We start from the raw sequence: 26,479 nt of genomic DNA on the forward strand, positions 1-26,479 counted from the left end.
GCTTTTTGTTATGTAGTTTATTTCTTTAATCTTCTTTTTCTGTCAAGATTTTAACCCCAACCTTAAAAATGAAATAAACCCTTAAATCACAATGAAAATACTTCTGTCACAATCATGAGTTAGTCAATTATTCAGTTTATCAATTCAACTTTATTTGTTTAGCACCTTTTACACAGATGGCAAAACTAAACAAGCAAAGAGAAAAAAACTATGATTAAAACTCAAAAACATTAAAAAAAAAAACAAACAAACAAAAAAACATTTAACATGGTAATAAAATATGTTGTGTTCAGGGGATGGAGGGAGTTTATTGAAGTCTTCTTGGGCTCACATGGGAAATCATTTAAAATATAAACTTGATATTCAGTCTAAGGAAACTGCAGAGCGACAGAAGAACCAACAATATCTCCTGTTTTCTCCTTTAATGAGTCAACTCTTCTTGTGCTTTCAGACCAAAGAACTACAGACTCTTCACAACCTGCTCAAACTCTTGGTACAGGACCTCACCACACGGGTCAAGAAGGTTTCCGTCTCATTTCTACTCTGAAGCTCACCTTCTCCTGCTCAAACTGCTGACAAATGTTTCTGCTGCTCTAAAGTCTGGTCTCCAGAACTTCCTAAAAACTCTCAAAGTCTCTTCTGCTGCAGGTTGCTTTGTAGAACTGTTGCAGAAAACCTCACTAAACCACATGGAGGGGCCTCAAGATAGTCGTCCAAATGAAACTGTACAAAAACCAACTAGCACAACACAAACACTAAAGTCTCCTGCAGCCTACCAGAGAACCTCTGAGAACAGAGAACCAGGACAGGAACTCTTACCTTCTGGACAACCAACGCTGGTTCTCAAACAAGAATACAGAATGTGTCTGACCAAAAACCTCTGAAGACTCACTACAGCCAAGATAAAGACACAACTCAGCTGCACCAAATCCACTAATCACTGCACACATTGCACCATGTGCTAACTGTGGCTAAAGAACCACATTTACCAAGACAACTATCCAGTACAAAGCCCTAAAACACACCAAGAAACACATTAAAGACGTTTTACTGCTGGAAGCTGCAAGCCAACGCCTAAAGAACAGACTAAAGCAATGAAGCCAAACCCAGTTCAGTGGTGGAGAAGCAGAGGAAATGTTTGTCTGCAGCTAAATAAAGCAGGAAGACACTGAGCTACTCAGGTGTTCCTAATAACACCTAGCAGCCACCTGGACAGCCAATAGGAACACAGCTTACTTGGAGTCCAGAGGGCTGGGTTAGTGAAGGAAATTTAATTTAAAGTTGAAGCAGAAAGTTAACAAAGAAAGTTGAAAACCACCTTCTGATCCCTGAAATCTATGAGTTTTCACACAAAGAACACCTGAACATGTCAAACTGGTTTCATAGTAGAACCATCATTGTAAAAACGTCATAGTATGGTGTGTTGCTCAAAAAACATTAGGACCCGGCTGTCAGGGGACAAACATGTAAGAAACATGAGAACAGAGAGAACCCAACCAGTAGGTCACAGTTTATCATCCCCCAGTCATCTCCTGAAGTCCATATGGTGAGAGACATCAGTATCTGGTTGTTAATTTACCAGAGGATGCTTATAATCATGCTGATGTGGTCTGTACTCTACAGTATTTTAGTGACTCAATAAATGCCTAAGTTGTTTTTTTTAATGCTTTTTAGTTTTTAAATAAACATTTAATAGCCTATATGTAAACAATAAGTGGCCTTTGCCTATCTTAAGAAAAACTCACTCAGAACTCTGATATGTTAACAGTACTAAATAAATCAATAAATACATGCATACACACAAAAATAAGTTAATACATTAACTGTGTTAAGATAAGATTTAGATTTTTTTTTAAAAAGTTGTTTATGTTTTTGCAGAATCCAGTATTACTCACTGGTTGGTCATTACATTTTGTTCGTTTGATTTCACTGTTTAAAATGATGCCACCTCTTTTCAGACAGAACCTGTGATAATAAAACAATACAAAATTTTTAGTTCCGTGTTAATAAAGCACTTAAAGCTTTAAGTATGGCTAAATGCTTTTTTCAAAATTAAATATATCACTCCTTAGGTGGTAGTGGCCCCAAGTTCAGTAAAGTTGGAAAGATATTCACAGATTTGGACTTCCAGCATCAATAACTCGTTAGATATAGGTTGTCAAAACATAAACGGTGCCTCTTTCCCATTGTTGCAAGGCAGACAATGTGCTACAAGCCCAGTTTTATCAAAAGTAGCTGTCTTTCAAGCTACAGGAATAACATTGGTGTCTATGGAGTGAACAGGGTCCGTCTGCAATTTGCAAAACCACTGCAACAGTAAAGAGAGACAAATATTCAATAACTTCACTCTTATACATTGTAGTGTCACTAAAATCACTGCAGCCTTCAACTGGCTCCTGTTGACAAAGTGTTTTAACAGAAATGTAAATGCTGTAATTTGATTCTTTTAATGAACCATGTAACTTGAATGGATGTGATGCTGGTGTGACCACAGTGCACACGTCTGATGTTGCTCACAGTGGTCCAAGGGACGCTCAGGGAGTTTGTGTGTTTGCTCAGACTCAGGAAAAATTACAGGGAACATTGGTTGGGACTCAAGCACTTCCTTCTTTTACTCACTATCTCCCCAGCCTTAGAAAAAAAAAAACCTGTTCACACGGCACAGATGAGGCTGAGGTACACAGGAAATGTTTGGCTCCATTGTACAAGTTTGGGTAAACGGTTTTGTGGGTTGCCCAGTAAGCCAGTGGGTCTGCCGTTCTTTCTACAATTGCATTCGCTGTGGCGCTTTGCATTTGCCAGGCTCTACTTGCGTCTTCGTCTAATAGGCTCCACAGTTGAACTGAAAAATATTGAAGATCATCATCATCATCACCAGAAATGTCAGTCATTCCCTATTCAGAAGAGAAAAAGAATACCTGTGGAAGGTGCTGCTGGTGGTGGAGGACGAGGCTGTGGTGGTGCTTGTGACGTAGATGACTGCTGCTTGGTATTCTTTATGTTAATTGTTGTGCATTCTGTTATTAAACGTTCTTTCACACTGGCTGCCACTCTGATTGGTGAATCCAAAAGTTTTGAACTGCAGAGCCACAAGTGTAGCAACAGTCAGTGAACTGTTCTTTTCTTTGGTTTGTAGTCTGTCAGCTAAGCACCTGACAAGGTTCTGTGCCAGGTGTTGTGTCATATATATATTATATATATATATATATATATATATATATATATATAAAATCTATCTATCTATCTATCTATTCTCTACGAAATACGAAATCTGACATACTACTAACTCTCAAAGCAAAAACAACAGCAAAAAAAACAATCTATTCTGCGAAAAACAATTCAAATGAACGACACTAAATAGGGATCTCCTATCCCGGAACACTCGATCCCGCTGAGTGATTCACATAACAAACCGAACCAATCAGGTGATTCGAAGCAGTTGAGTGCTTCAAACGTCACTGAAGTGATTCAAACGTCACAAGCCACGTGACCAAACCACGCCTCGGCACAGTGGCTCGATACGTTTGCTTCATGAGCTACAGCGCATGTGTTGAAGCCTCGGGTATCAGAGGACCATCACTACGTGCAGCGAGGAAACACCTGAGAGAGGATAAGTCTAAATTCAAAATAACAAAAAAGGACAATAATATAAAGTGAAGCGATAAATCATCATCAACAACAACATTATTATTAGCAATTAATAATCGTTTTTAAACATTATTATTATTAACAATAATACTAACAAAGCAATTGTATCGAGTCAATACGCACAAATAAGAAAGCATTACAAGTCAAATAAACACCAAGTGGAGCAAATCTGAAGAATTTTAGGTAATAAAAAAATTTACAGAAGGCCATTAATATTATTAATCTGGTAATAATTAAAAGGCCAATACTAGAAAACTGGAGGCTTCGAGAGGGGTTTGTGGGTGTTACAACCCCGGCTTGGGGGGGAAGGGAAGCAACATAAACAGTTGTAGTTGGCAAAAAATCCAATTATTTATTATAGAAAGTTTGAACAAAAATGTGCAAGACATTATACAAATGAGGCAAAACTAAGGAAGAGGGCTGGTGGGTGCTGCTCAAATTAAAGAAAACAGCAAAACACAAGAGGAGTTCTCATAAGGAGAACTTAACACTACACTACAATACAATACAATCGCTGTGGACAAAAGAAAAAAGTAAACAAAAAGGCTCACTACCTGGGAACTGGCACAAAACAAAACTACATGGGAGTCAGCACCCCTAATCCTGGTGAAAACTAGACAAAAGAAAACTACCTGTAATGAAATGAAATGTTGCTGTATCAGTTTTTAACACTAATCCTGGCCCAATTCCTACCACACAGTCTATCTTGCCTCAACCACACAGATCACACAGAATGACACGCTAGAAGTCAGCTGCCTCGTTCAGTTGAACTGCCAACGCTTTTAAAAGAGTTGGCAGTTTTCGGTTGGTCAGCCTGGTGAGCGCCGCACCAATCGCAGGACTCCTGGTTGCAGTCACGCCTCTACCGTCGTGGTCCAACCAGAGAGTGGGGATCACACAGCTCTACTTGCATAGCCACAATATATAGTTAAAACACACACACAGGGTGGGAGGCGCTGGCCGTAACAGTGGGATAAAATCAAATTTAATAAGTAAGACTATTAAACGCTTTATCAAGTAATAAAACTGTCTTAAAATGAATTCTTAAACAAACAGGGATTCGGTACAGAGAGACTTCTCTCCCTCTGTCAACACATCACTTTTCAATAAAGTTTTCAATGTTTTTCCGTCGTCACCACTTAGAATTGTGGGATTGTAATGGCTGCTCCCTTGTCTGTAAACATACGCGTTGTGTCTACGAAAGCCGCAGTTGAATTATTTTCCAGGACGCCACACGTCCTCATTCTGGACTCTTTTCTCGGCTGTTAGTTGACGTGAAATTTTAACATTCATGTGACAGTGTCTACATTGTAGGCTCAAAGAAACACACGGCAAATCCCCACAGTTTGTCGCGCTTGTTGGGACAGAAACAGCTAACAGGCTCGCTAACGCAGGCTGCTCAGACTGAGGTACGTAATAGCTTAGTTTCATGCAACTGTTTATGCCAGAGGGCTGCACAGTGGCACTTCGCCTTGCAGCTAGAAGATCCCCGGTTCGCGTCCCGACCTTCCTCGGATCTTTTTGCATGGAGTTTGCATGTTCTCCCTGTGCATACGTGGGTCCAAAAATATGCTGAGGTTAATTGATTATTCTAAATTGCCCGTAGGTGTGAATGTGAGAGTGCTTGTTTGTCTCTGTATGTAGCCCTGCGACAGACTGGCGACCTGTCCAGGGTGTCCCCTGCCTTCACCCTAAGATTAGATAGTTACTATAAACTTAGCATCATTTATAGTCTTGGAGCAACATACAAAGTATTGGTTAAATTGACGAAAAGGATGTCATACAAATCTATGATGTGATATGACTTGATAGCTAAGTTATCTGTGTCCAATTTCTTGTTCTTCTGCAAAGCAACATATTATTAGAGATGAGAGTTACAATGGATTTGTTTCTGTTTATTTTTTATTGGTAGATATAGACAAAAGCCTGAGATTTTACTGGTGACTTTGTGTCCTGGGTGGGAAATTGACATAAACTTCAGTTATGGTTTGTGCTGCATCAGATAAAATCAATAGGAAGTTAATCAACAAATAACTCATATATAACTTGATGTTTTTTCAAGTGATTTGTTGTAACAAAAATAACAAACATGGTCTTGTTCTAGCTGTCTACTGTAAGGATTTGAAGTTGTTCTTTGTTTAACCCTTTGATGCATAACCTGGGTCAAACGTGACCTAAATCCAATGGAAAATGGGTATCTCCTCATGTGGTCTACGCATCAAAGGGTTAAAATCACTGTTAATAAAAACGGAAACTGTTAGTTAACCAAACTATCAGTGAATGGACAGAAAATGAAGGAGAAATCATTTAACTGTCAGATTTTACTAAGGATTACAAAAGAAGACTTTTACTAGTTTCATCATCTAGATCCGGTGATTTCGCCTCACAGAATTATTAAAAAGCAATAATTAATGATTGCTAGAAACCCAAAAGCACAAAACATTTGTTTATTAACAGTAGCAATTTGACAGTAAGTATTTATGTTTTACGGTTCAGTAGTTTTTCAGATTTTCACCTCTTCCACATATTATTTCCCCACAGACAATGGATGATGATTTGTCCATGCATAGGCTGGAAGGGACTGATCCGTCTGCTCAGGTCGGTGGGCTGATAGTAAAGAAGAAGAGTGCCGCTTCAGAGCAGCATGTTTTTCGGGCACCCACTCCACGCACATCTTTGCTGGGCTTGGATCTGTTGGCAGCACAGAAACGGAAGGAGCGTGAGACTAAGGAACAGGCGGATTCTGGTGGTGATGACAGAAATAGAAAGAAGTCCAAGGTTTCCTCCTACAAGGACTGGGAGGAAGGTAAAAGTGACTCTGGGTCTGATGAAGAAGATGATGCTAAGGATAGCGGTGCTAAGAAGGAGAGGTAAGTGAGAGAATTATGGATAATGTGTACAGTGGTAACAAAAGTTTAAGCACCACTGGACAATTATATTTTGTCGATTTTTGAAATTGAACAATGTAAATAAAACCCCTGCAACAAAAAATATTTAAACGAGCCTGTCTTTAAATATTATTGCCCTTTTAGTTTTTGATAGTCCCGGGGCAGCTACCCTTTGGCAGATGCCACAGCTTGCAAACACTTTTTGTAGACTGTTCAGAGGAAGTCTGTTCTTGATTTATGAATTTCAGTGCACAGATATATGTATACTATGAATAAAGTTGAATATTTTTTTGGTCTTTCCAGCAGGAAGTATCGTGTGACTGGTTCTGAGACGCCCTCAAACCCTGGAGGGGTCAGTGAAGAGTTCAAACGCAAAAACCAGCAGAGGGAGAAAGACAGACGTGAACATGGAGTCTACGCTTCCTCTAAAGAGGACAAGAACAGAGACAGAGAAAGGAGCAGAGATAAGGGCAGAGAACGACGGAGTGACAGAGGTGATTCTAAAGTCATGCATTAGCAGATGTGAATAATTGAAGCTAGACTTTAAATGGTAATTCAGATTTTTTTTTAATCGTTTGTATTTCCTGGTAACGTCGTCTCAGATGTGAGAATATGATTGCTTGCTCTGTGTCACATCTGTATCATATGATAAATGTTGTTTTTTGAGTTGAGTTACATTTTGGGATACCTGTGATGGTCAGATGATTCATAACACTATTATTTATGTATTATTAAATGGACTGAGCATTTTAAAAACACAATGAAAGGTACTGTAAGATCAGTTGGGGATGCTGAGGGTAACTTTTCCTCGTTTTTGTCTGTCAGATGAGCGAGAGAGCAGTCAGAGCAGTCACAGCCGTGGCAGCAGCAGCAGCAGCAGCAGCAGCCGGTCGGAGCGTAGTGAGAGGAGTGAACGCTCACAGAGGGACGGCTGGTCTGATCGCATCAGTCGTGGGAGTAAGAGAGATGAACCCCAGACACCACAGCATCGTCCCAGAGGTGGTTTTGCTTTCTTCATTTGCTTGTATTATAATTTACTATTTAAATTTTTCTATTTACAATGGATCGTATATTAAATTGGCTGACTAAACTTATTTTCTTACATAGATTCTTTCACACCTTCACGCTCCAACTGGGATGAGGATGACAGTGGTTATGCCAGTTCAAGGCATTCCCAGTGGGAGTCTCCATCTCCCACCCCATCTCACAGAGAGTCGGATCGCTCAGAAAGAAGCCACCGCTCTGGCCGAGAGAGCGAAAGGAGGGACAGGTGAGCAGCAGTAATTATGCTATGCTTTTATCCTACAGACCCCAAAAATGTACATGTATTTGGCTTTTATTTTTATATAAAGTTGAGAGTGGAATAGGGATTGAGATTATTGTTCAGTGCATTTTAAATACTTTTACAGCAAAACTGTTTCTATCGGATATTACCACATTTTTCGGCTCCATGATGCATATTGTCACCATTTTGTATGACAAAATATTATCTTTGCGCCCCTATTATGTACAGTCACTTAGACAAAGAGACTTTTGCAAATCCTCACTATCAGTTGTACCATTTTTGCTAGCATAACATTTATCTCCTTTGCACTTAGGTCAGTCAGAGGCCGTTACCCTGACGACACACCCCTGCCTACCCCATCCTACAAGTACAATGAGTGGGCCAATGATCGAAAGCATTTGGGTTCTACGCCCCGTTTGTCACAAGGAAAAGGTACTTTTCACAAACAAGCAATTTTGTACTCACATGCAAGATTTGAATACTGTATATCTGGTAACATTTCTTTGTCTGTCTTTTCTGCAGGTCGGAGAGAAGATGGAGAGGGAGGAATTATGTTTGATAATGAGGGCGAGAAAGAGCAGTGGGAAGAGGACCAGAAGGTTAGTTTGACAGTATCCATGATATATGTGTCACAGAGGTTATTAATAATTTCATAACTATTGTTTTTTTTTCCACATCTTTAATTGTTTCATTGAATTGCAGCAAGCTGACAGAGATTGGTACATGATGGATGAAGGCTATGATGAGTTTCACAACCCTTTCACCTCCACCTCTGATGAATATGTAAAGAAGAGAGAACAGATTCTTCAGAAGCAGACTCAAAAAAGAATATCTGCCCAGAAGCGACAGATCAACGAGGTACAACCACAGAGCTTCATAACACTCTAATGAGAGCTGTGTGTATTTGTCTTGTTAGTGCATCTGCCAGTGTTGGTCTGTCTTTGTAACACGTTGTGTTTCTTGTCTCAGGATAATGAACGGTGGGAGACCAACCGTATGCTGACCAGTGGTGTGGTGCAAAGGCTGGAGGTGGATGAAGACTTTGAGGAGGACAATGCTGCTAAGGTTCACTTGCTGGTTCACAATCTTGTCCCTCCCTTCCTGGATGGGAGAATAGTTTTCACTAAGCAGGTAAACTATACCAAGGTTATGAATGAAGACCTGTATTCACTAGGTGACTCACGGTGTCTTTGGTGTCATATTTATGCCATAGCTATACTTCAGAAGTTTATGATGTTAATGGTTGAATGTGCGGTTTGTTTTTCTCCCTCAGCCAGAGCCTGTCATCCCTGTGAAAGATGCTACGTCTGACATGGCCATCATCTCACGTAAGGGCAGCCAGCTTGTCCGTAAACATCGTGAGCAGAAAGAACGTAAAAAGGTGAGCTGGATTAACAACTGAGATTAGGCTGATTTACATTTAAAAAGACTGCTCTGAAATAAGGTTCAATCTGAACTGCAGATGCTCCCAAAAATATTATCATACAGGTTTCTTTTTAATGCTTATGAGTGCAGCGAATAGAAAATAAATCAGTATTGCGTGTGTGAGCATTCTTTAGTAAAAGTAAAAGTTCTCCTAGTTACACTTGTGCACAGTTTTTAAGGCAGATTGTTTCAAACATCTTGGAGAATTTACCACAGTTCTTGTCTAGATTTTGGTTGTCTCAGTTACTTAATGTAATCTCTGACATGATGTTCAGATCAGTATGGGGTAACCATACCATCTGCTGCAGGATTCCTTGTCCTTGACTCTAAATAGAGAATTTTTGACTCTGGCTATAAGTTTGGAAACATTGTCTCATGCTGCAGTATGAATTTGGTACTGACCAGACGCCTCTCACGTTGTATTTCTTGACATGTAAGAATCGGAACATCTGAAGTGCCTAAAACATTCGCACGGTGCTGTGTATACACCACGTGGTATAGGCTTACTATAAGGCTGCTATGAGATTACTGTGACAGCAAAACTTTATATTAATAGCCAATCCTGAATTTCAAGAAAAACATTCTGCCATTCTTGCAAAGGCAAATAAAACTGAATTGACACTTTTTGTAAAGGGAGCAGATGAAAAAATGGCATGCTGAATACCCAAAGGTTTTATTTCTAGTCTACATTTCTACTAGTGAACAGAGTGACATTTTATGAATACAACATGAGATCAAATACAGACAACACAAATATACACACATAGCTTTTAAATTTTACAACCCTTTAAGTCATACAGGGATTCATCAAGGCACTCCTGTTCATTTGATAATACTAGAGCTGTCTTATATCACTCTTCATAACCACTTTACCTCAGTGATTGATGCTATTTTTATTGTAAAACACCACCAGTGAGGTTAAACAACTTGGCAAATATGAAAACAGAAGCTCTGTTCACTTTTCTGTAAATTAAATCTTCATACAATTGCATTCTATGCCTGCAGTTCATAATCAGTAAATCAACTGCAATAACTTTGCTTTCAGGCGCAGCACAAACACTGGGAATTGGCAGGCACCAAGTTGGGGGATATCATGGGGATCAAGAAGACAGAGGATGAAGACGCGTCTGGTGACAAAGTGGTGGGCGAGGATGGCAAAGTAGACTACAGGTGATCAGACACTTCACATTTCATTCCACAGGCTTAACTGATAGAACTATTGTGTTGTGTTTGTCTGACCTGCTTTACTTACTTTAATATGGTCGCCTTACAGAGCCGAACAAAAATTTGCAGACCACATGAAAGAGAAGTCTGAGGCTAGCAGCGAGTTTGCAAAGAAGAAGAGTCTTCTGGAGCAGAGACAGTACCTGCCTATCTTTGCTGTCCGACAGCAGCTTCTTAACATCATTAGGTATTGTTATCATCTCCTCAAATCAATTTAATCTACAGTTTTCATCTAGAAAGTGTTTTTGGTGAATAGTTACTATATTGTTTTTAAGTTATTTTCTTGTCTTTTACTGTGAAGCACTTTGGTCACCCTTTGGACTGTTGTAAAGGGCTATACAAATAAGCTTTAATTGACTGATTGACTTTGAATCATTGTTTAACCGAGTTACACGATTGTTATTGTGTTCACTGCAGGGACAACAGCATTGTGATTGTTGTTGGGGAGACGGGCAGTGGAAAGACCACCCAGCTGACCCAGTACCTGCATGAGGATGGTTACACCAGCTATGGCATGGTGGGTTGTACTCAGCCCCGAAGAGTGGCAGCCATGAGTGTAGCCAAGAGAGTCAGCGAGGAAATTGGCACCAACCTTGGAGAGGAGGTGAGATGGCTGGAGGAAGCAAACAAGCACTTAGTGGGATCACTTAGGCCTGCTAGTGCCAACCTGCTTTCTGTCTCAGCATGCAGTTTTCTCTCTGATTGTAGAATAACTAGGAACTCCCAAAATGAATTTATTTGCTGTAGCTATTTGGATAGAAAGTTAATGAGCTGAGTATAGTTTGTGGGATCTATACAACGGTATACATTTATATAACTACTAGACATAATCCTTCCTTTTTTGTTTTGGCCATTACTCCTGTTTATTATATACTGAGATCTGACAACATGACTGGTACTCATAGACCATAAATAGAAGATATATGATGATGATCTTATGCTGATTTGTGGACTACTGTTTGACATTTACTGCCTCCATCTTGGTTATTTAAAACAGGATGTTACAAATAATAAGTACCATTTTCTCATAGTGTTCTTTAGAAATTGATATCTTTATTATGCAAAGAATGCCCCCTGCTGGCTATTTCAAAGAATGCATGCACTTCTGCATTGGTTTCACTTTTCAGACCACTGCACTTCTATTATATATGGTTTATGCTGGTGGCTTTACTGTTAGTTAAAACATGTCCCCAGTACGTTCCATGCACAAACCTCACATGCTTAAAAGTTAAAATGAAAGCGGATGCATCCAAAAATGTCTGTTAAAATCAAGATGGTGACTCAGACAGTAATAGCCGTGAAACGGTAGCTGTAGATTTAGATTTTTAAAAAAACAAAAGTTGTTAAATCAGTAAACTTGGTTAGGTTGATGCAGTTGGTTAGAATGACTGTTAGTCACTGCAACTCAAAATGCTTAGAGACTGAGGTAGCATCGCTTGCACAAGCATAGTTGTCATATATTGTGTAACACTGCCATCTAGTGGGCAATAAAAATATATAAGCCATGCTTGTGGTATGGAATTTGATACAATATAAAATTAGGAGAAAAATGGAAAAATGGTGATGAATTGACAAGTAGAACTTTAAAAAAAAAAAAAAAAAGCTCCTTTACTTTGACCTGTGTGGTTTAGTACTATGTCTGCTTTTATTTCTATATTTTGCCTGTGCATATACAATAGTATACGTTGTGGTGAAGTTCCCTCATGTTTTGGACGCGCATGTTATTTTTACTTGATTACTGTGACAATATTTCCTGCAGGTGGGCTATGCAATCCGTTTTGAAGATTGTACATCTGAGAAAACGCTGATAAAGTACATGACAGACGGAATCCTGCTCAGAGAGTCCCTGAGGGAGTCGGACCTGGACCACTACAGCGCTGTTATAATGGATGAGGCTCACGAACGCTCCCTGAATACTGATGTGCTGTTTGGCTTGCTGCGTGAGGTCAGTACACAACTACCTAACATACACTAATGATAGATGTATTTTTGTTTGTTTGTGCTAAGACAGACAGGTCCCTGTTTCACTGAAAATGACCAAATTATGTTGTTTCCTTTTCTGATTTTAGTGTAACTACTCTCTGATGTGAAGCAACCACTTCACTGGTGTTTATTGTTTTCTATCAGGTTGTATCTCGGCGCACTGATTTGAAACTCATAGTTACCTCTGCAACTATGGACTCAGACAAATTTGCAGCATTTTTTGGCAATGTGCCCATCTTCCACATTCCAGGAAGAACATTTCCAGTAGACATCTTGTTTAGCAAGGTATGTTTGTTTCTTAAAGCACTTACACTTTTAATGACACTTGTAAGAAAATCTTTTAATATTAAAATCAGTTTAACAATTAAGTCCACAAATTGTAACTTTAATACAGCTTTCAGTTTGTGAAATATAAAGAAAACACATAGTTTGCCAACTGAGATGTGCAGTAATATCTGACTTATAACAGTAATAAGAGTTGTATGTATTTTTTGTTTTTGTCAGGTCATTTCAGTGTTTTTGTTTTGTATTAGACTTACTTGTTGTGTTGTGTGCTGTGCAGACACCTCAGGAGGACTATGTAGAGGCAGCTGTGAAGCAGGCTCTGCAGATCCACCTCAGTGGACTGGTGGGAGACATTCTCATCTTTATGCCTGGGCAGGAGGATATTGAGGTGAAGGACATGGCTTCTATTGTAATTTAAATCATTGTTTTGTAATCATTTTGGTATTAAGGAGGTCTGTAATTTCTCTTTTATTTACAACCTGCTGCACTAATAACTTAAGAGGTTAGCATCAATTAACCAATAGGCCTCTTTCTAAAAAAGTTTTGAAATGTTTTCTCAACTTTCAGTATATAACATGTTATTTCTTTGCCATTCTACTCTTAAAACAGCCGAATATAACACAAACTGTCACACATTGGTGGCCACACCTTTTTGTGTGTTTTATGTTAAGTATATTTCACCTGTGGTCAGAAATGAAGAGGTTTTGTCATTTTGCACTCTTAAAGAGGTTAAAGTATCTCCTTGTCTTTGCAGGTCACATCAGATCAGATTGTGGAGCGTTTAGAGGATCTGGAGAATGCTCCTCCTCTGGCTGTGCTGCCCATTTACTCCCAGCTTCCATCTGACCTCCAGGCCAAGATCTTCCAGAAGGTTTCTATCTGACATTACTCATAATGTTGTAAATGATTTCCTTACATGTCTACAACATAGCTGACGTCTTGATAATCGACATTGTTTCATCCTCTGCTAGGCTCCAGATGGTGTGAGGAAATGCATTGTTGCTACAAACATCGCTGAGACTTCCCTCACTGTGGATGGAATCATGTTTGTCATAGATTCAGGATACTGCAAACTTAAAGTAAGATTCTCTAAGGCCTCAGCCACTCTGAATCAACTGTGTATGTATTTTTCAGGTTGTAAACCATGAAAGAAAATTTTCTTTTGTACATTATTTAAGCTAAGTGACATCATTGATGTTTTACTCAAGTTTACTTTTTTTCTATCAACAGGTTTTCAATCCTCGCATTGGTATGGATGCCCTGCAGGTTTATCCTATCAGCCAAGCTAATGCCAATCAGCGTGCTGGCCGAGCAGGACGTACAGGACCAGGGCAGTGTTACAGGTAATACTGAGACCCTTGCTGACTCGTAGCATACATTTAGTCACAAACGCATGCACGTGTCACATGCCAAGAGTGCTGAGCTGGAATTAGTGCATAGTTCATAGTTTGTTAAATTCAGGTTTCTACAAAGCTGCTTATAACCTTGGCTATAGTTGTCAATACTGAGAGCCTCCTGATTCTAACAGAGGAAAGGTATTCTTATAGTGTCTTTTTTTGGCTTTTTTAAACAAGATGCATACATAGTCTGTTTGGTAGGTTAAACATTTTTTTTTTGTGTTTGGACTGAACATTATTTTTCCACTCTGATAGTTCACATTCAGAAACAGTGCACCTAAATAGGATGTTCCTTTCCTGTTTCTGCTTCCCTAAAATTTAGAATCATTCAAGTGTGTTTTCTTCCTTCAGTCGGTTGAGATCAGTGCTGCTCTCAAATGGTGTGCTGAATGTGTGACATGGCCATGCTTTCAAGACAGTCAGCGGTAGGATGGAAAAGAGAGGGAGAGGGGGACAGAACCCTAATCTCCAGAGGATTTCATGCAGTTTAACTCTGTTTATGGCAGGGAAATATGCCACAGGAGATCCTGTCAGAGGTTTTACTTGACCCCTCTCTCTTTTGCCACATTTACTTAAGTAGAGACTGAGTGACACTCAGATAGTGATACATTTTGCATTCCTAATGAGCTGTGATGCCTATGAAATCCCACATATTTCAGGATAAATCCTGCCCACCTGCTCTTACACGCCAGCTCACAGAAATCTATGAAGAATCAGTTTCGGAGGAGCTTTACACTGAGCACAGTCGTGCTGTGGATGTGTGTATGCGTTAGAGCGCACACAGTGAGCCACGCTGGTTTGCTCAGCTCGCGTGGAGAATTCCCCACTCAAAGACCCTTTTAGCTGTGACTGCAGGCACCCACATACAAGCTCAAAACCTTCATATACATTCAAATCAGGCTGTAATTATAAGCACCTACACAGCTGTAATTGTAGAAAAAGAGCCTCCCCACTTTAACTTGGGCTCTGGATGTTTCTCTAAATAAATATTAGCTTCCTGTAATTCCCTCAGTAGTTGCTGTGTGTCATACTTGTGCTAAGTTAGAATCGCAATGACATATGCACATACTAGAGCAAAAATAATTTACAATAATGCCACAAAAGGTGACTCAGACACACGCGGTCTTTCTTGCAGTCTGCAGTTTTTCAATGTTTGAAAAACATAGGAAAACCTTAAAACATCTGTATATTGTTCTTGTTTAGAATTAAGCTTATTATAGTATGATATCATTATTTGTGACTTAAATTTAATACTCACTGTATGTTTCGTATGATTGATGTCTCTGCCCTTTTGTCCATCCAGGCTGTACACTCAGAGCGCCTACAAGAATGAGATGCTGACGACCACCATACCAGAGATCCAGAGGACCAACCTGGCCAACGTAGTTCTGCTGTTGAAGTCTCTTGGTGTTCAGGACTTGCTCCTTTTCCACTTCATGGATCCGCCACCTGAGGACAACATGCTCAACTCTATGTACCAGCTCTGGATCTTGGGAGCTCTGGACAACACAGGTGGGTGGTGAACAAAGGAAAATGATTAGAGGCATCATAGTAATGGTAACGTAGTACTTGGATCCACAGTAACTTGTTAACTTATTTTGTGTCTGTTTTTATTAATAGAATATAGTGTAGTATAAATGAAAATAACACAGGTAAAGATTCATTATTTTTTAAAATCAGTTTAGGTCACTGGTCAATTCTGTTGTGGCAAAATGGAACTGTGAAGTAGACACACCCAAAAATAACCAGTAATAACCAATAATAAATTTACATTTATTTATCGAATACCAATGTACAGACTAAAAAATGTGTACAGTAAAATCACTGTATTTTTATTATATTAATTTTCTTCCAAAATTATGCTGTATCCTTTCTTTATTTCCGATAGTAGCAGGCCACACCTGGCCTACATCACTCTTATATACAGTAGAGCCAAACAATATAAATCATCCCCTTTAAGTGATGGCAGAGTATTTCCCCCCAGTGCTGCTTTGAGCTGCTACATAGTGATGGTGACATCACAAACACACACAGGAGACGGCTTCTGTAAAGGAAGCTGCATTTATGATGCAGACAGCGCAAACAGGCCAGGAGAAGATAGTTGTGAGGTTCAGCCAGTGGAGTAATTGCCTAGTAACTGATCCTGTGTTTGATTTGACTGGTCTGGTCTCATTTCTGTCTCATCCTTAGCCAGATTCCAGGGGATTTAGGGATTTGGGGATAAGGGGGGACTTTTGATGATTCCCTGTATGGTGTGTTAACAGCAGATTATCTCTGATTAAGGCTTACCTGCCCCAAACTGGCTGCTCTGCTACTCTGCTTTTCCTCCTCATAAGCTTCTTAGACTCTTTCGTCTAATCATTTAAATCAGAAACTGCAAAGTTTTTGATCTGACTCTCTTCTTTTTTCTACAAGTATTCTCCACTGTCAGCAGTTCATCCTCCTCTCTCACGGTGATAGATAAATAAGTGTCATATTATGCTGGTTTCTTCCTTACGCCAGCAGACTTTTGATAGAAAAGAAGCTTATCACTCGTCTTAATGCTTGTCCCTCCTACATTCTTCACGTCTCATGTACCTTTATATTTTACACATGCGACCTTGTAATTTTGTTCTCTATTTTCCTTTCAGGCGCTTTGACACCAACAGGCCGATTGATGGTGGAGTTTCCCCTTGACCCTGCTCTGTCCAAGATGCTGATAGTGTCCTGTGACATGGGCTGCAGTGCTGACATCCTCATCATCGTCTCCATGTTGTCTGTGCCAGCTATCTTCTACAGACCAAAGGTTGTTTTTGGGAGGAGGGGTATGCACCCTATCCATCATGTCATCCCGTGTATCTGACTAGATACTTACATATTTGAGACAATTATTATCAACTGACTGAAGTTTCTATGCAAAAAAGATGGATTGCCATTTTTTTCTGAATCTATTTGTGTTCCCATATTCTGTGGCATTAACAGTGTGACAAACAAGAAAGCAACAAGAAACTGTAAATTTAGAAGGGGCCATTGTAACAAGATGCTTATTTTATATTTACTATGTGTGACATGACTACTTAGACACTGAACCCGAAGTTGCCAGACAAGCACATTGCATGGCAGCACTGTTGCCGTTGGTATGTGAATGTGTTTGTGAAAAGGTGAAAGAGAAACACATTGTAAAGTGCTCTGAGTACCGCTTAGGTAGAAAAGTGCTATATACTGTCAGTGCAGACCATTTTACTTGAATGTGTGAGGAATTTCTTTTACTGATGAACCCAAAGAGAATTATCACCCGACGCTGCAGTTCTCCAGAGCTATCGGGAGCCTTACAGCATTTCTTAGCTCATTGTTGAGGTTGTACGGCTCAGAATCTTTTTAAGTGTGTAGCCTCTTACAGTTGCTCCTGCTAGTTTTCTGTTTTTTTAACTTTCTTGTTTGTCGCATTTGTCCGGATTCTTGCTGGTAACCTTTATGATCTGTGCCAACTCTGTAGGCTCCAGGGTGTGACCCAAAATCTGCTAAGTATGGCAAAACATTTTTACTGGTCACACTGGTATGCTGGACATTTAGCAGGACTGATTGTGCCTCTCTTCATCCAGTTAGATAAAATACATCCATTTCAACTGAGCCAAATCTTACATTAGAATACTGTATTTTTCGCCACACGTGTCTCAGTAGTACGCACTGCAGTAACTTAATGGGAACTAGAGGCTTCTCTGTGCCAAAGAAGAGCTACCTGCCTGAGTCATTCCCAGGTCATTCTTATGAAAAAGAAAGTCTGAAATGTACAAAACACTTATCTTGCACATTTATTCCTGTTTACAGCCACTTACTTAATTCATTAAGAAATTAGCAATGTGTAGGGGACCTGACAAAAGAGGCAACGCTTATAATCTAATCTTATGTATTTCTGAAGAACTTTGTGTGCAACTAACTTATGTGCTTGTGCACCTAAATAAAAAGGTTAGGGGCACCAGTGTAGCCAGTGTAAAAACTTATTCTGAAGCTCTTTCCTCTTTCACTCAACAACGCCACTGTTGCTCAGCAACTCCAGTCCTGCATTTTTTGCACCAGGGAACAGCCCCCATGCGTCATGCTTAAGCTGGCTGGCATGGCGACCAGATCAACCACAGACATCAGAGATGCAGAGTATGAACGAAGTGACAAGAATAGGAAGCCAAGACCAGACAACAGACACTGATCCGTTCTATCATCTCAAGCACTGATGAATCACTAGACAGTAACATTGATGAACTAGTGACCGAATTGAGAGTTAGGCTATGTATGTCATATTTTGCTATAGGAAGGTACTCCAGATCTCATCATCACCATCGACAGCTTGCAGGCAGGTTGGGCAGATGTACATAAATCCAAGGAAAGAACAACAAATGGTGCCACACCGGTCATATTGCAGTAAAGGGACTTTTCAGCAGTCCAGACATTAAATTGTTAGCCAAGCACACACTGCATACCCAAGAAATTCACATGCCATCTTGGTTGCGTTTTACACCCTTCTTCTACTAATCGCACACCATTGCTTACTTGTAGTTTATGTATTCTTGTATAATCTCACAGCTTCCACAGTTTTAAGCAACTGTGACAAAGTAATTTCCCTTCGGGGATCTGGATTCTTACTACCCTCATAGCATTATTTTTGGCCGCAGCTTTTTCAGTGAAAAAGCTTAAAAAAATCCAGACACAGTTAGCGACTTAGCAGCCTAAGAGCCAGATAATTCCCTCAGGAATTAGTGGATACCAAAAACAGAGATAAAGAGAGTGAATGGTGGATTTAGATTTGCCATGTGACCACAAACATGACTCCATATGAATGATAGTGTTGTTCTGTATCTGGTGGAAGAGTGAATATGCAAGCGTTTGCTCAGAAATGTGCTGTATCATCCTGAAAGGTAACGGAATGTATGTCTGTGTTAATTTTACAGCTTACTTCTGGTTCATAGCTATAGGATAAGTTGTAGCATTTTAGATAGTTTTTCAAATAATAAACCTTTTGTTTCTACAGGGCCGTGAGGAGGAGAGTGACCAGGTGAGGGAGAAGTTCTCAGTCCCAGAGAGTGACCACCTCACCTACCTTAATGTCTACATGCAGTGGAAGAACAACAACTACTCCAGCATCTGGTGCAATGACCACTTCATCCACACCAAGGCCATGCGCAAGGTCAGACATGAACTGCTTCACCTGTTCTGTCTGTTAAAGCCTTCTCTGTGAAGGCTTGTTAAATTCCAGCATGTTATTATCATTATGTGGAAAAATAATATGTGGCAAAGATATTATAAAAGTAGTGAGAAAAATTCTATTCTGCGAATATTTTACAAGATTGTCAGATTGGCAAATATTTACATGATAGCAGTGATATATAGTTCTTTCTAAAACAATCAATTCCAGGCCAACAGGTTGGAGCTTTTTTTTTTGAAATTGGGTACCACTTCCAATACATATTGTTTTTGTACAGGTGCGTGAGGTACGCTCCCAATTAAAGGACATCATGGTGCAGCAGAGGATGAACCTGGTTTCCTGCGGCTCGGATTGGGACATCATCAGAAAGTGCATCTGTGCTGCTTACTTCCACCAGGCTGCCAAGCTCAAGGTACCTTCTGCACTCTGGGTTTTCCTCAGTTAATATGTTATGCCTAGTGGCAACTGGTTGTGGCAGATTTATAGCGGCATAATTACAGAGTGGTGAAATATCCCCTCTGGCCTCACATTAATACAGCGCTAAAATCTGAAAGGGAATTTGAAATCATGACTATATAATCAAGGTTCTCAGTTTGACTTATGAGCAGCCACGTAACCCAAGCAATCATAGTAATGTTGGATATACTTTAAATTTATTTTCCCGCTGTCTAAGCCAGGTGTAGAAGCGAATTAGCCCACATGACCTGCTTCGCTCTGACCTTAAAGCGCACCCATACATGCCGGCACAAACATACACACATTTAAACCTCAGCACACTACAACACCCAAGGTGGAACATTCCTCATCCTGAAATTCAGAGTCACACGTCTAATTTGTTATTTATGCATGTGTTTGCTCCCAGGGTATCGGTGAATATGTGAACGTGAGGACAGGCATGCCATGCCACCTCCATCCCACCAGCTCCCTGTTTGGAATGGGCTACACTCCTGACTACATCATCTACCACGAGCTGGTTATGACCACGAAGGTAAGAAGTCTAATGGCTGCAGTATTTGGCTTGCATAACAACAGTTAATGATGATTTTTTTTGTTGATGTTTAACCTGCTTTTTGTTGTAGGAGTACATGCAGTGCGTGACAGCAGTGGACGGAGAGTGGCTGGCAGAACTTGGGCCCATGTTTTATAGCATTAAACATGCAGGAAAAAGCAGACAGGTGAGTCAAAACAAGGCTGATGCTTTGCTCAGTGCACATTAGGTTCATTGATAATTATGCCACAGTATGTATAGATGGATGCCCACTTTTGTAAGTGCACGTTTTGGGTGGCCTGATTTTCAGAATTTGGACATTTTCTCATAGATTCACTTGTGAGAAATGTTGGGGCAGTGGTAGACCAGTGGCTTTGAAGGATTTCGGCCTGCGATATCCTTAAAACAAAGCGATATCTGCTGACTTCTTGTCACTGGTTATGTCCAATGGTTACTGAAGTATCCTTGTTTTTGCCAATGAGTGAATGAGAACCACTGAGGTTAAAAGGTGCTATAATAAGTGCAGACAAATATCAGCTGAACCAAAAATGTTTTTTTTGGAAGATTTTTCTGAGCAACTTTTAGAGCCATGAAAAGGTAGAATTGCTCAGTAATTCTCAGGAAATCTAGCCAAAAGCATAGTAGAGTATAATTCTGACAATGAAATTTATTTGGCTTTCCAATCTTTTGTTCCTTTTTGCCAAATCTCAGATTTATCTTGCAACTCTGGGCAGGGGTCCTGACCTTTTAGACAACTGTGTGTTTTCAGTGTTGTGGTGACAGTAGCAGCAGAAAGGAAACGTCTCTTTCATTCCTATAAATACATGATATGCTCAGACTGGTGTGAAAGGACTTGACTTGCCTGTGCAGCTGGAATCAGGCCTTAGTTTCCATTTCCAGTTTCCCTAGAGCCAGGATCTGAAATGTCGTGGAATGTCTTCTCAGAGGAATGGCAGCTGTCGCTGTTGTATATTCATGCCTGTGGTTTTGGAAAAAGACAAACAATCACATATAGCTGTAATGTTTGGATCTCCTTGTGCTTATAAACACACATCTACTGCACTGGCTAAAATATATCTCACTGTTTTCTGTGTTTTCCTGTGCACTTTCTTCATGTGTCTCTGTTGCTCTTTTAGGAGAACCGTCGCCGGGCCAAGGAGGAGATCAGCAACATGGAGGAGGAGATGGCGATGGCTGAAGAGCAGCTGCGATCTCGCCGAGAGGAACAGGAGAAGAAGAGCAACACCGGCAGCGTAAAGTAAGTCAGCAACACATCTCTCCTCCTTCTGGTTCATCACACGGGCCTCATCCAACAATGGTTCCCCGTGGCCCTCATTTTCCATACACAGTCAAGATTAGAAACGTTTAATTTACCTACCCTGCTGCCAATCCATATCTTCATCCCTCCCTCCCTCCCTCTCCTCCTCTCCCACTCTCTCTACTCCACCTCTCTCACTCTTCATGATGAGCTTTTCTCACCTCTGGTCCCTCCAGACGAGACAAAAAGAAATAATATTGACTCCTGGCTGACCCCCATTACTGCAGCAATTTAAATTGTGCCACAGCAGAACAGAGAAAGGAGGGGAACGTTCATTTTCAAATTAGACCAAAAAATTAATTTCACACCCATCTGTGAGCTTTACATAGAGAAATAAGGTTATAAAGACAGACTTAAAAAAGAACTTTTGTTGTTAATTAATCAGCTGGTTTATCTGTCTCGAGTTTGGTGTGACCACGTCTGTGACAGATATGTTGAAAATAATCACACTCGAGGTATAGGATTAAGAATTAGATTTAAGCAGAGGAAGTTGGATGTGTGATAATGAAGTTGAAGGCTCTCCTGGGCTCGTCGCTGCCTTTGTTCTCCGGCAGGCCTCACAAACGTCTCCTCTCTCAGCTCAGTGGTACCAGGAAAGAAAGATTTCTTCAGTCATTTCTTGATGTGTCAGCTGCTCATCACCTCTATATGCAGCACAAACCACTGCTGTGAATCAGTAAACGGCCAAGTCAGCTGTGGTGTGTGCAGATGTAGAGCACTGTGACTGTTTTAAGAATCACATCAGTGGTAAGAGTGTGCAGTGGGATGTGCAGGTTCACTACAAATCGTAGTATACTTACAAACAGGTAGGCATCAAACCTCAATAATTTCTTGAACTCAAACCAAAGGTCAGACCTGTACTATTCTTTACTTGTAGAGGATAATTAGTCTAGACATGCTTCCCCTTCAACAACCTGACAAGTTTCTCTTCCTTAAAACATTGTTTTTGTAGAAAACAAGGATTTTTATGAAGTGTTTTGATATTCCTCAAAGATAAATCTGAAACTTTGGTCTTCACTAACATCTAACACATTCACTGATACTACCCTGACCTATGTGTAGTTCACATTTTTGCAGACTATTCTGGACTGCAGGATATATAGGCGCAGACTTATGAATGCATTTTTTCCAGTTTTAGGCAGCCATTGTTTGTATTTCTGTATGGGTTGAAAATCAGTTAACAATGATCATTTGTTGAATGCAACGTATAACTGCTTTATGCATGTCTTCATATTTAACATTCATATTACTGTAGATTTGAAATATGCATTATGATGCAAAAATGACAGTCTACTGATTTATTTATGATGTCATGTGGTCCCAATGCATTGCACAGCACAACTTTTTAGTGTGCGTTAACAGCAAGTATTGTACGGAAGAGATTTTGACATTGTTGGAACAAATACATTCAAATTTCCGAAATGGAAAATACACATAATTTGTAGCAAGTAGTCTAAAACTTGCAAAATATTTAAATTGGGATGGTCCTTCAAAAGACAAACACTTGTTCAAACCCAGTGATCACTTGTCTGTGTGTGTGTGTCTGTGTGTGTGTGTGTTCATTGTGCAAGAAACCCCCAGACTGTTGTGCTCATTGCAGTTATGAAACAACTAGCAGGTTCTATATTGAGGGAACGGTAACAATTTGTGGTGAAGCGAACAGGGCGACAGAGTGAGGGGGGACACGGTGACAGAAGGGGGTTATGGCCTGATGGTTGTAATTGCTGCAGGTGTGTGTGTGAGAGCATGAGGGAGAGATGAGGGAAGTGTGGGCAGTGTCAGCGTGTCACGCAGCTGTAATTAAAGATGATAGATTGTGCTGTCAGAGGCGTCAGGCTCTACGTCCCAACACTCCTCACAGAGACACCAGTCTGCCTTTTAACTCTCCTCCACTCCTGCTGCTTTTATGTTCACATTCAGCTGCACAGGCCAGTCTTTCTTTTTTTTTTTTTCTTTCTAAACCACACTTAGCTAATGTAAGAAATGATCAGCATTTGAATAGCCATAAACAATAAGGCTGAATATTATGTTATCACAGCAAATCAAAATTAGCTTTATCTGACTTTTCTCTTGATTCAGGGCAGTGAAAATCTGCACACCTGGAAGAAAGGAAGAGGCCCCCATGACACCCAGACGTACCCCTGCCCGCTTTGGACTGTAAAAACTCCTCTTGGAAGTATCGATTATATCAGCTACCGGAGAGTCATCCAGACGTGGACCACAGCAGATCAAGCAACAACAGTGTAACTTCCAGCTACCATGCGTCCCTCCCAGCATGACCATCCACTGCAGTTCATGTACAGACCACTAGAGTGAGAACTTGTATAAGGTACAAGACTCAGAGACAAACTAGCTTTATCAAAATGCCTTCCTCCACCTTCATCTGCCACTAGCTGTTTCTATGATGCATTTTAAAAGAATAAAGGACTGTGTTGTTGTTTTTTTGTATTCTCAATATTTATATATGCTCATTACCGAAAGTTTTTTTTTTTTCACAGATCTCAATAGAATGATTTTGCCCAAACAAGTAAACTAAAGCTTAATTTTCTATATTCCTGACTCCATTGTTAGAGGGCAACTGAAATATAGTGCTCTAATTTCAGTGTGACTTGTCTTTGTGTCCTTGCATTTCCTAGTTCTTGTAGTGTTGTGGCTTGAACAACATGTGCCACCTTCAAGTGCTCCTCTACAGACTGAAGCACTACTCAAACTACTTGTGGCATGAGTGTCTACTGACTCTGGAGTTGTATTGTAATATGCCCTAATACACACAACACACTCGTGCAGGCTTAGGCAATTGACTTCTTCCTACTTTCTGTTGACCTTGTTGCAACGAGGTAATGTACCACAGCATTGCTTCGTAACTTCACCATGCTGGATTGAAAATATCATCTGTTTTATTTTCATGGTCCTTGTGTTTAAAAAGAAAAGCAGTTTCCTTTGTGGTTTTCCTCCAAACAGATGTTGCAAAATTGTCCTTTAAATGGGCACTTTTGTTGATATACGCCCTCTGAGCTGATCAGAATATCACGCAGCTTCGGACAGACTGGTTTATCTGTAACAAAACACTGTGCTTGGACTGTGACAGTTGCTCTGTTTTTTTTGTGGAACTCACACAGCTCTTGATTTTTTTCTTTCTTTCAGCATCTTTTGTAAATGGAAAAAAATAAATGTTAGTTATTTTTTCAAACCAATGTAATGACATTTGATGTTGTAGTCACTAAATGTTTTTCATTGTAACTATGTGGTTTCTGCTTAAACATTTAAGTTAGTTGGATGAGAGCTTGATAGGCCATAAATTCTTCACCTGCAGCTTCTGTAAATACAATTGCTTATGTATCTATAAAAAGGAAACAGTGGTGAATGATTCATTTAGAAACTCTACAACTGAATTGCCATGGGTTTAATAAGGCACCGAAAAGGTAACAACTCTGCAACAAATCATTATTTTCATTACAGATTAATCATCTGATTACTTGAATCTGGGTGAATAAACTAGTAAAATGCCAAAAAATGACTTAATTTCTTAGAGTCATAGAGGGACATGGATTATGAAATGTTAGAAAATAGAACGGCAATCACATTTTCCAAAGCCCCACAAAATACCTTTAAACCTACTCTTTTTGTTTAACCAACAGACCAAAACCTAAAGAAATTCAGTTTATCATCACAAAGGACAAAGAAAAGTAGCAAATTCTAACATCTGAAAAGATGTAACAAGAGAATGACATTTTACAAATATGACTGAAAATATTAATGAAATAGTTGCTAGTGAGTTGGATTAATCTTTTTAGCACAGCAAAACATATACTTTGGCAAGATGAAAGATATCGATTACTTGGCTGGGAAATGACTTTAACCTACAACTGTCCTAATGGTCTACTGTTGCACATAGAAACTTTTCTCTTCCAACAAACTTGGTCACGAGCTACGTTTGCACAATGCGTAAATGTAAATACGGTGCACACCAAACAGCTACATAACTGAAATGGTCCTAATAAAATTCACAGAACGGTTGTTTTCACAGTCGGCTTTACAATCGCGAGCTGAGGCGAGCGAAACTGATCAGAGAGAAACAAAAAGCATGGATCTGTCCCTCCCTCACTCACTGAGGCACTCACACCCACATATGCCACACATCTACATGTGTGATCCCAGGGCTTTGAAACCCCTCAGCTGTAAAGATGTTGATATGCTTTAGATGAAGAGCCAGGCTATATGTGGGTGCATCTTGCGTCTGGCTTGATTTAAGCTTGTATGTAAATCTTCAGGTCACAAGACTGTTGAACAAAAAGCCTGGATGGTGTTCCAGTGTCTTCATCACAGTCTCACTGACATTTTTTTTGATGCCTCTCAGCTGAAACCTCTCTTACAAGCTGACATCAATTTGGAAGGAAAGACAAAAAGAAGCTGGCCTGCCTGTGATTTCTTCAAATGTAGTGTGCAACAACTAGCAATGTTTTTCTCTTAGCTGAATCCCTCTGCTGCGGGCCTTTCTTGTTGGTCAGTGATCGTCTGTCTAACTGTAACGCGATGCAAATAAGCACATTACGAGTGTCCCCTAAACCCCCTCAGTTCTGCAAGTCGCCTTGATTGGGTGTGGCAGGTTTGAGGAGGGGATGGATATAATGGACTCCACCAACTTTAATGAGACAAATCTCAGCTATGGGCTGACATTTTGAAATAGTCCTTGTGAATGACAGTGTCAGCAGTCACCTTTACTAAAGCTTTCCAGGAAGGTCCCTGTAATGATGGACGGAATTAAAACGGCCTCCAAGGTGGTGCAGATAGGAGCCATAGGATTAGGGAGCAAAGCCACGCCTCTTAAACGGGCTCCTCAGCCACACCCCAAATAAAGAAGC

The 26,479-nt window shown here is 40.1% G+C and overlaps 2 protein-coding genes across 3 annotated transcripts in view; both read left to right on the top strand.

Annotated features, from left to right (window-relative positions):
* Positions 1 to 3,043, top strand: part of zgc:162592 (uncharacterized protein LOC561993 homolog) — a 41,859-nt gene extending 38,816 nt beyond the window's left edge. The window contains exon 4 of the transcript XR_008602500.1: positions 452 to 3,043. The gene's annotated coding sequence lies outside the window, so the exon portion shown is untranslated. The remainder of the gene's footprint in view (positions 1 to 451) is intronic.
* Positions 3,044 to 4,708: 1,665 nt separating this feature from the next.
* Positions 4,709 to 24,811, top strand: dhx38 (DEAH (Asp-Glu-Ala-His) box polypeptide 38). Of its 2 annotated transcripts, none has more exons than XM_035956779.2 (27): positions 4,709 to 5,057; positions 6,190 to 6,518; positions 6,843 to 7,030; positions 7,362 to 7,535; positions 7,644 to 7,806; positions 8,135 to 8,253; positions 8,344 to 8,420; positions 8,524 to 8,679; positions 8,791 to 8,952; positions 9,095 to 9,202; positions 10,292 to 10,416; positions 10,520 to 10,657; positions 10,888 to 11,074; positions 12,230 to 12,415; positions 12,598 to 12,738; positions 13,016 to 13,126; positions 13,493 to 13,609; positions 13,710 to 13,817; positions 13,969 to 14,081; positions 15,439 to 15,647; positions 16,766 to 16,920; positions 19,138 to 19,293; positions 19,589 to 19,723; positions 20,174 to 20,299; positions 20,391 to 20,486; positions 21,436 to 21,557; positions 23,697 to 24,811. In XM_035956779.2, exons 2-27 carry the CDS (start codon positions 6,193 to 6,195, stop codon positions 23,776 to 23,778), a joined length of 3,780 nt encoding a protein of 1,259 aa, XP_035812672.2. In that variant the 5' UTR covers positions 4,709 to 5,057; positions 6,190 to 6,192; the 3' UTR covers positions 23,779 to 24,811. The 2 variants fall into 2 exon arrangements, with proteins under 2 accessions (XP_035812672.2, XP_023144990.2); XM_023289222.3 differs by having other exon boundaries at positions 4,712 to 5,057; positions 6,840 to 7,030.
* Positions 24,812 to 26,479: the final 1,668 nt, after the last annotated feature.

Source organism: Amphiprion ocellaris, chromosome 1 (assembly GCF_022539595.1).
Source record: "Amphiprion ocellaris isolate individual 3 ecotype Okinawa chromosome 1, ASM2253959v1, whole genome shotgun sequence".
In the NCBI taxonomy this organism is placed as follows: domain Eukaryota; kingdom Metazoa; phylum Chordata; class Actinopteri; family Pomacentridae; genus Amphiprion; species Amphiprion ocellaris.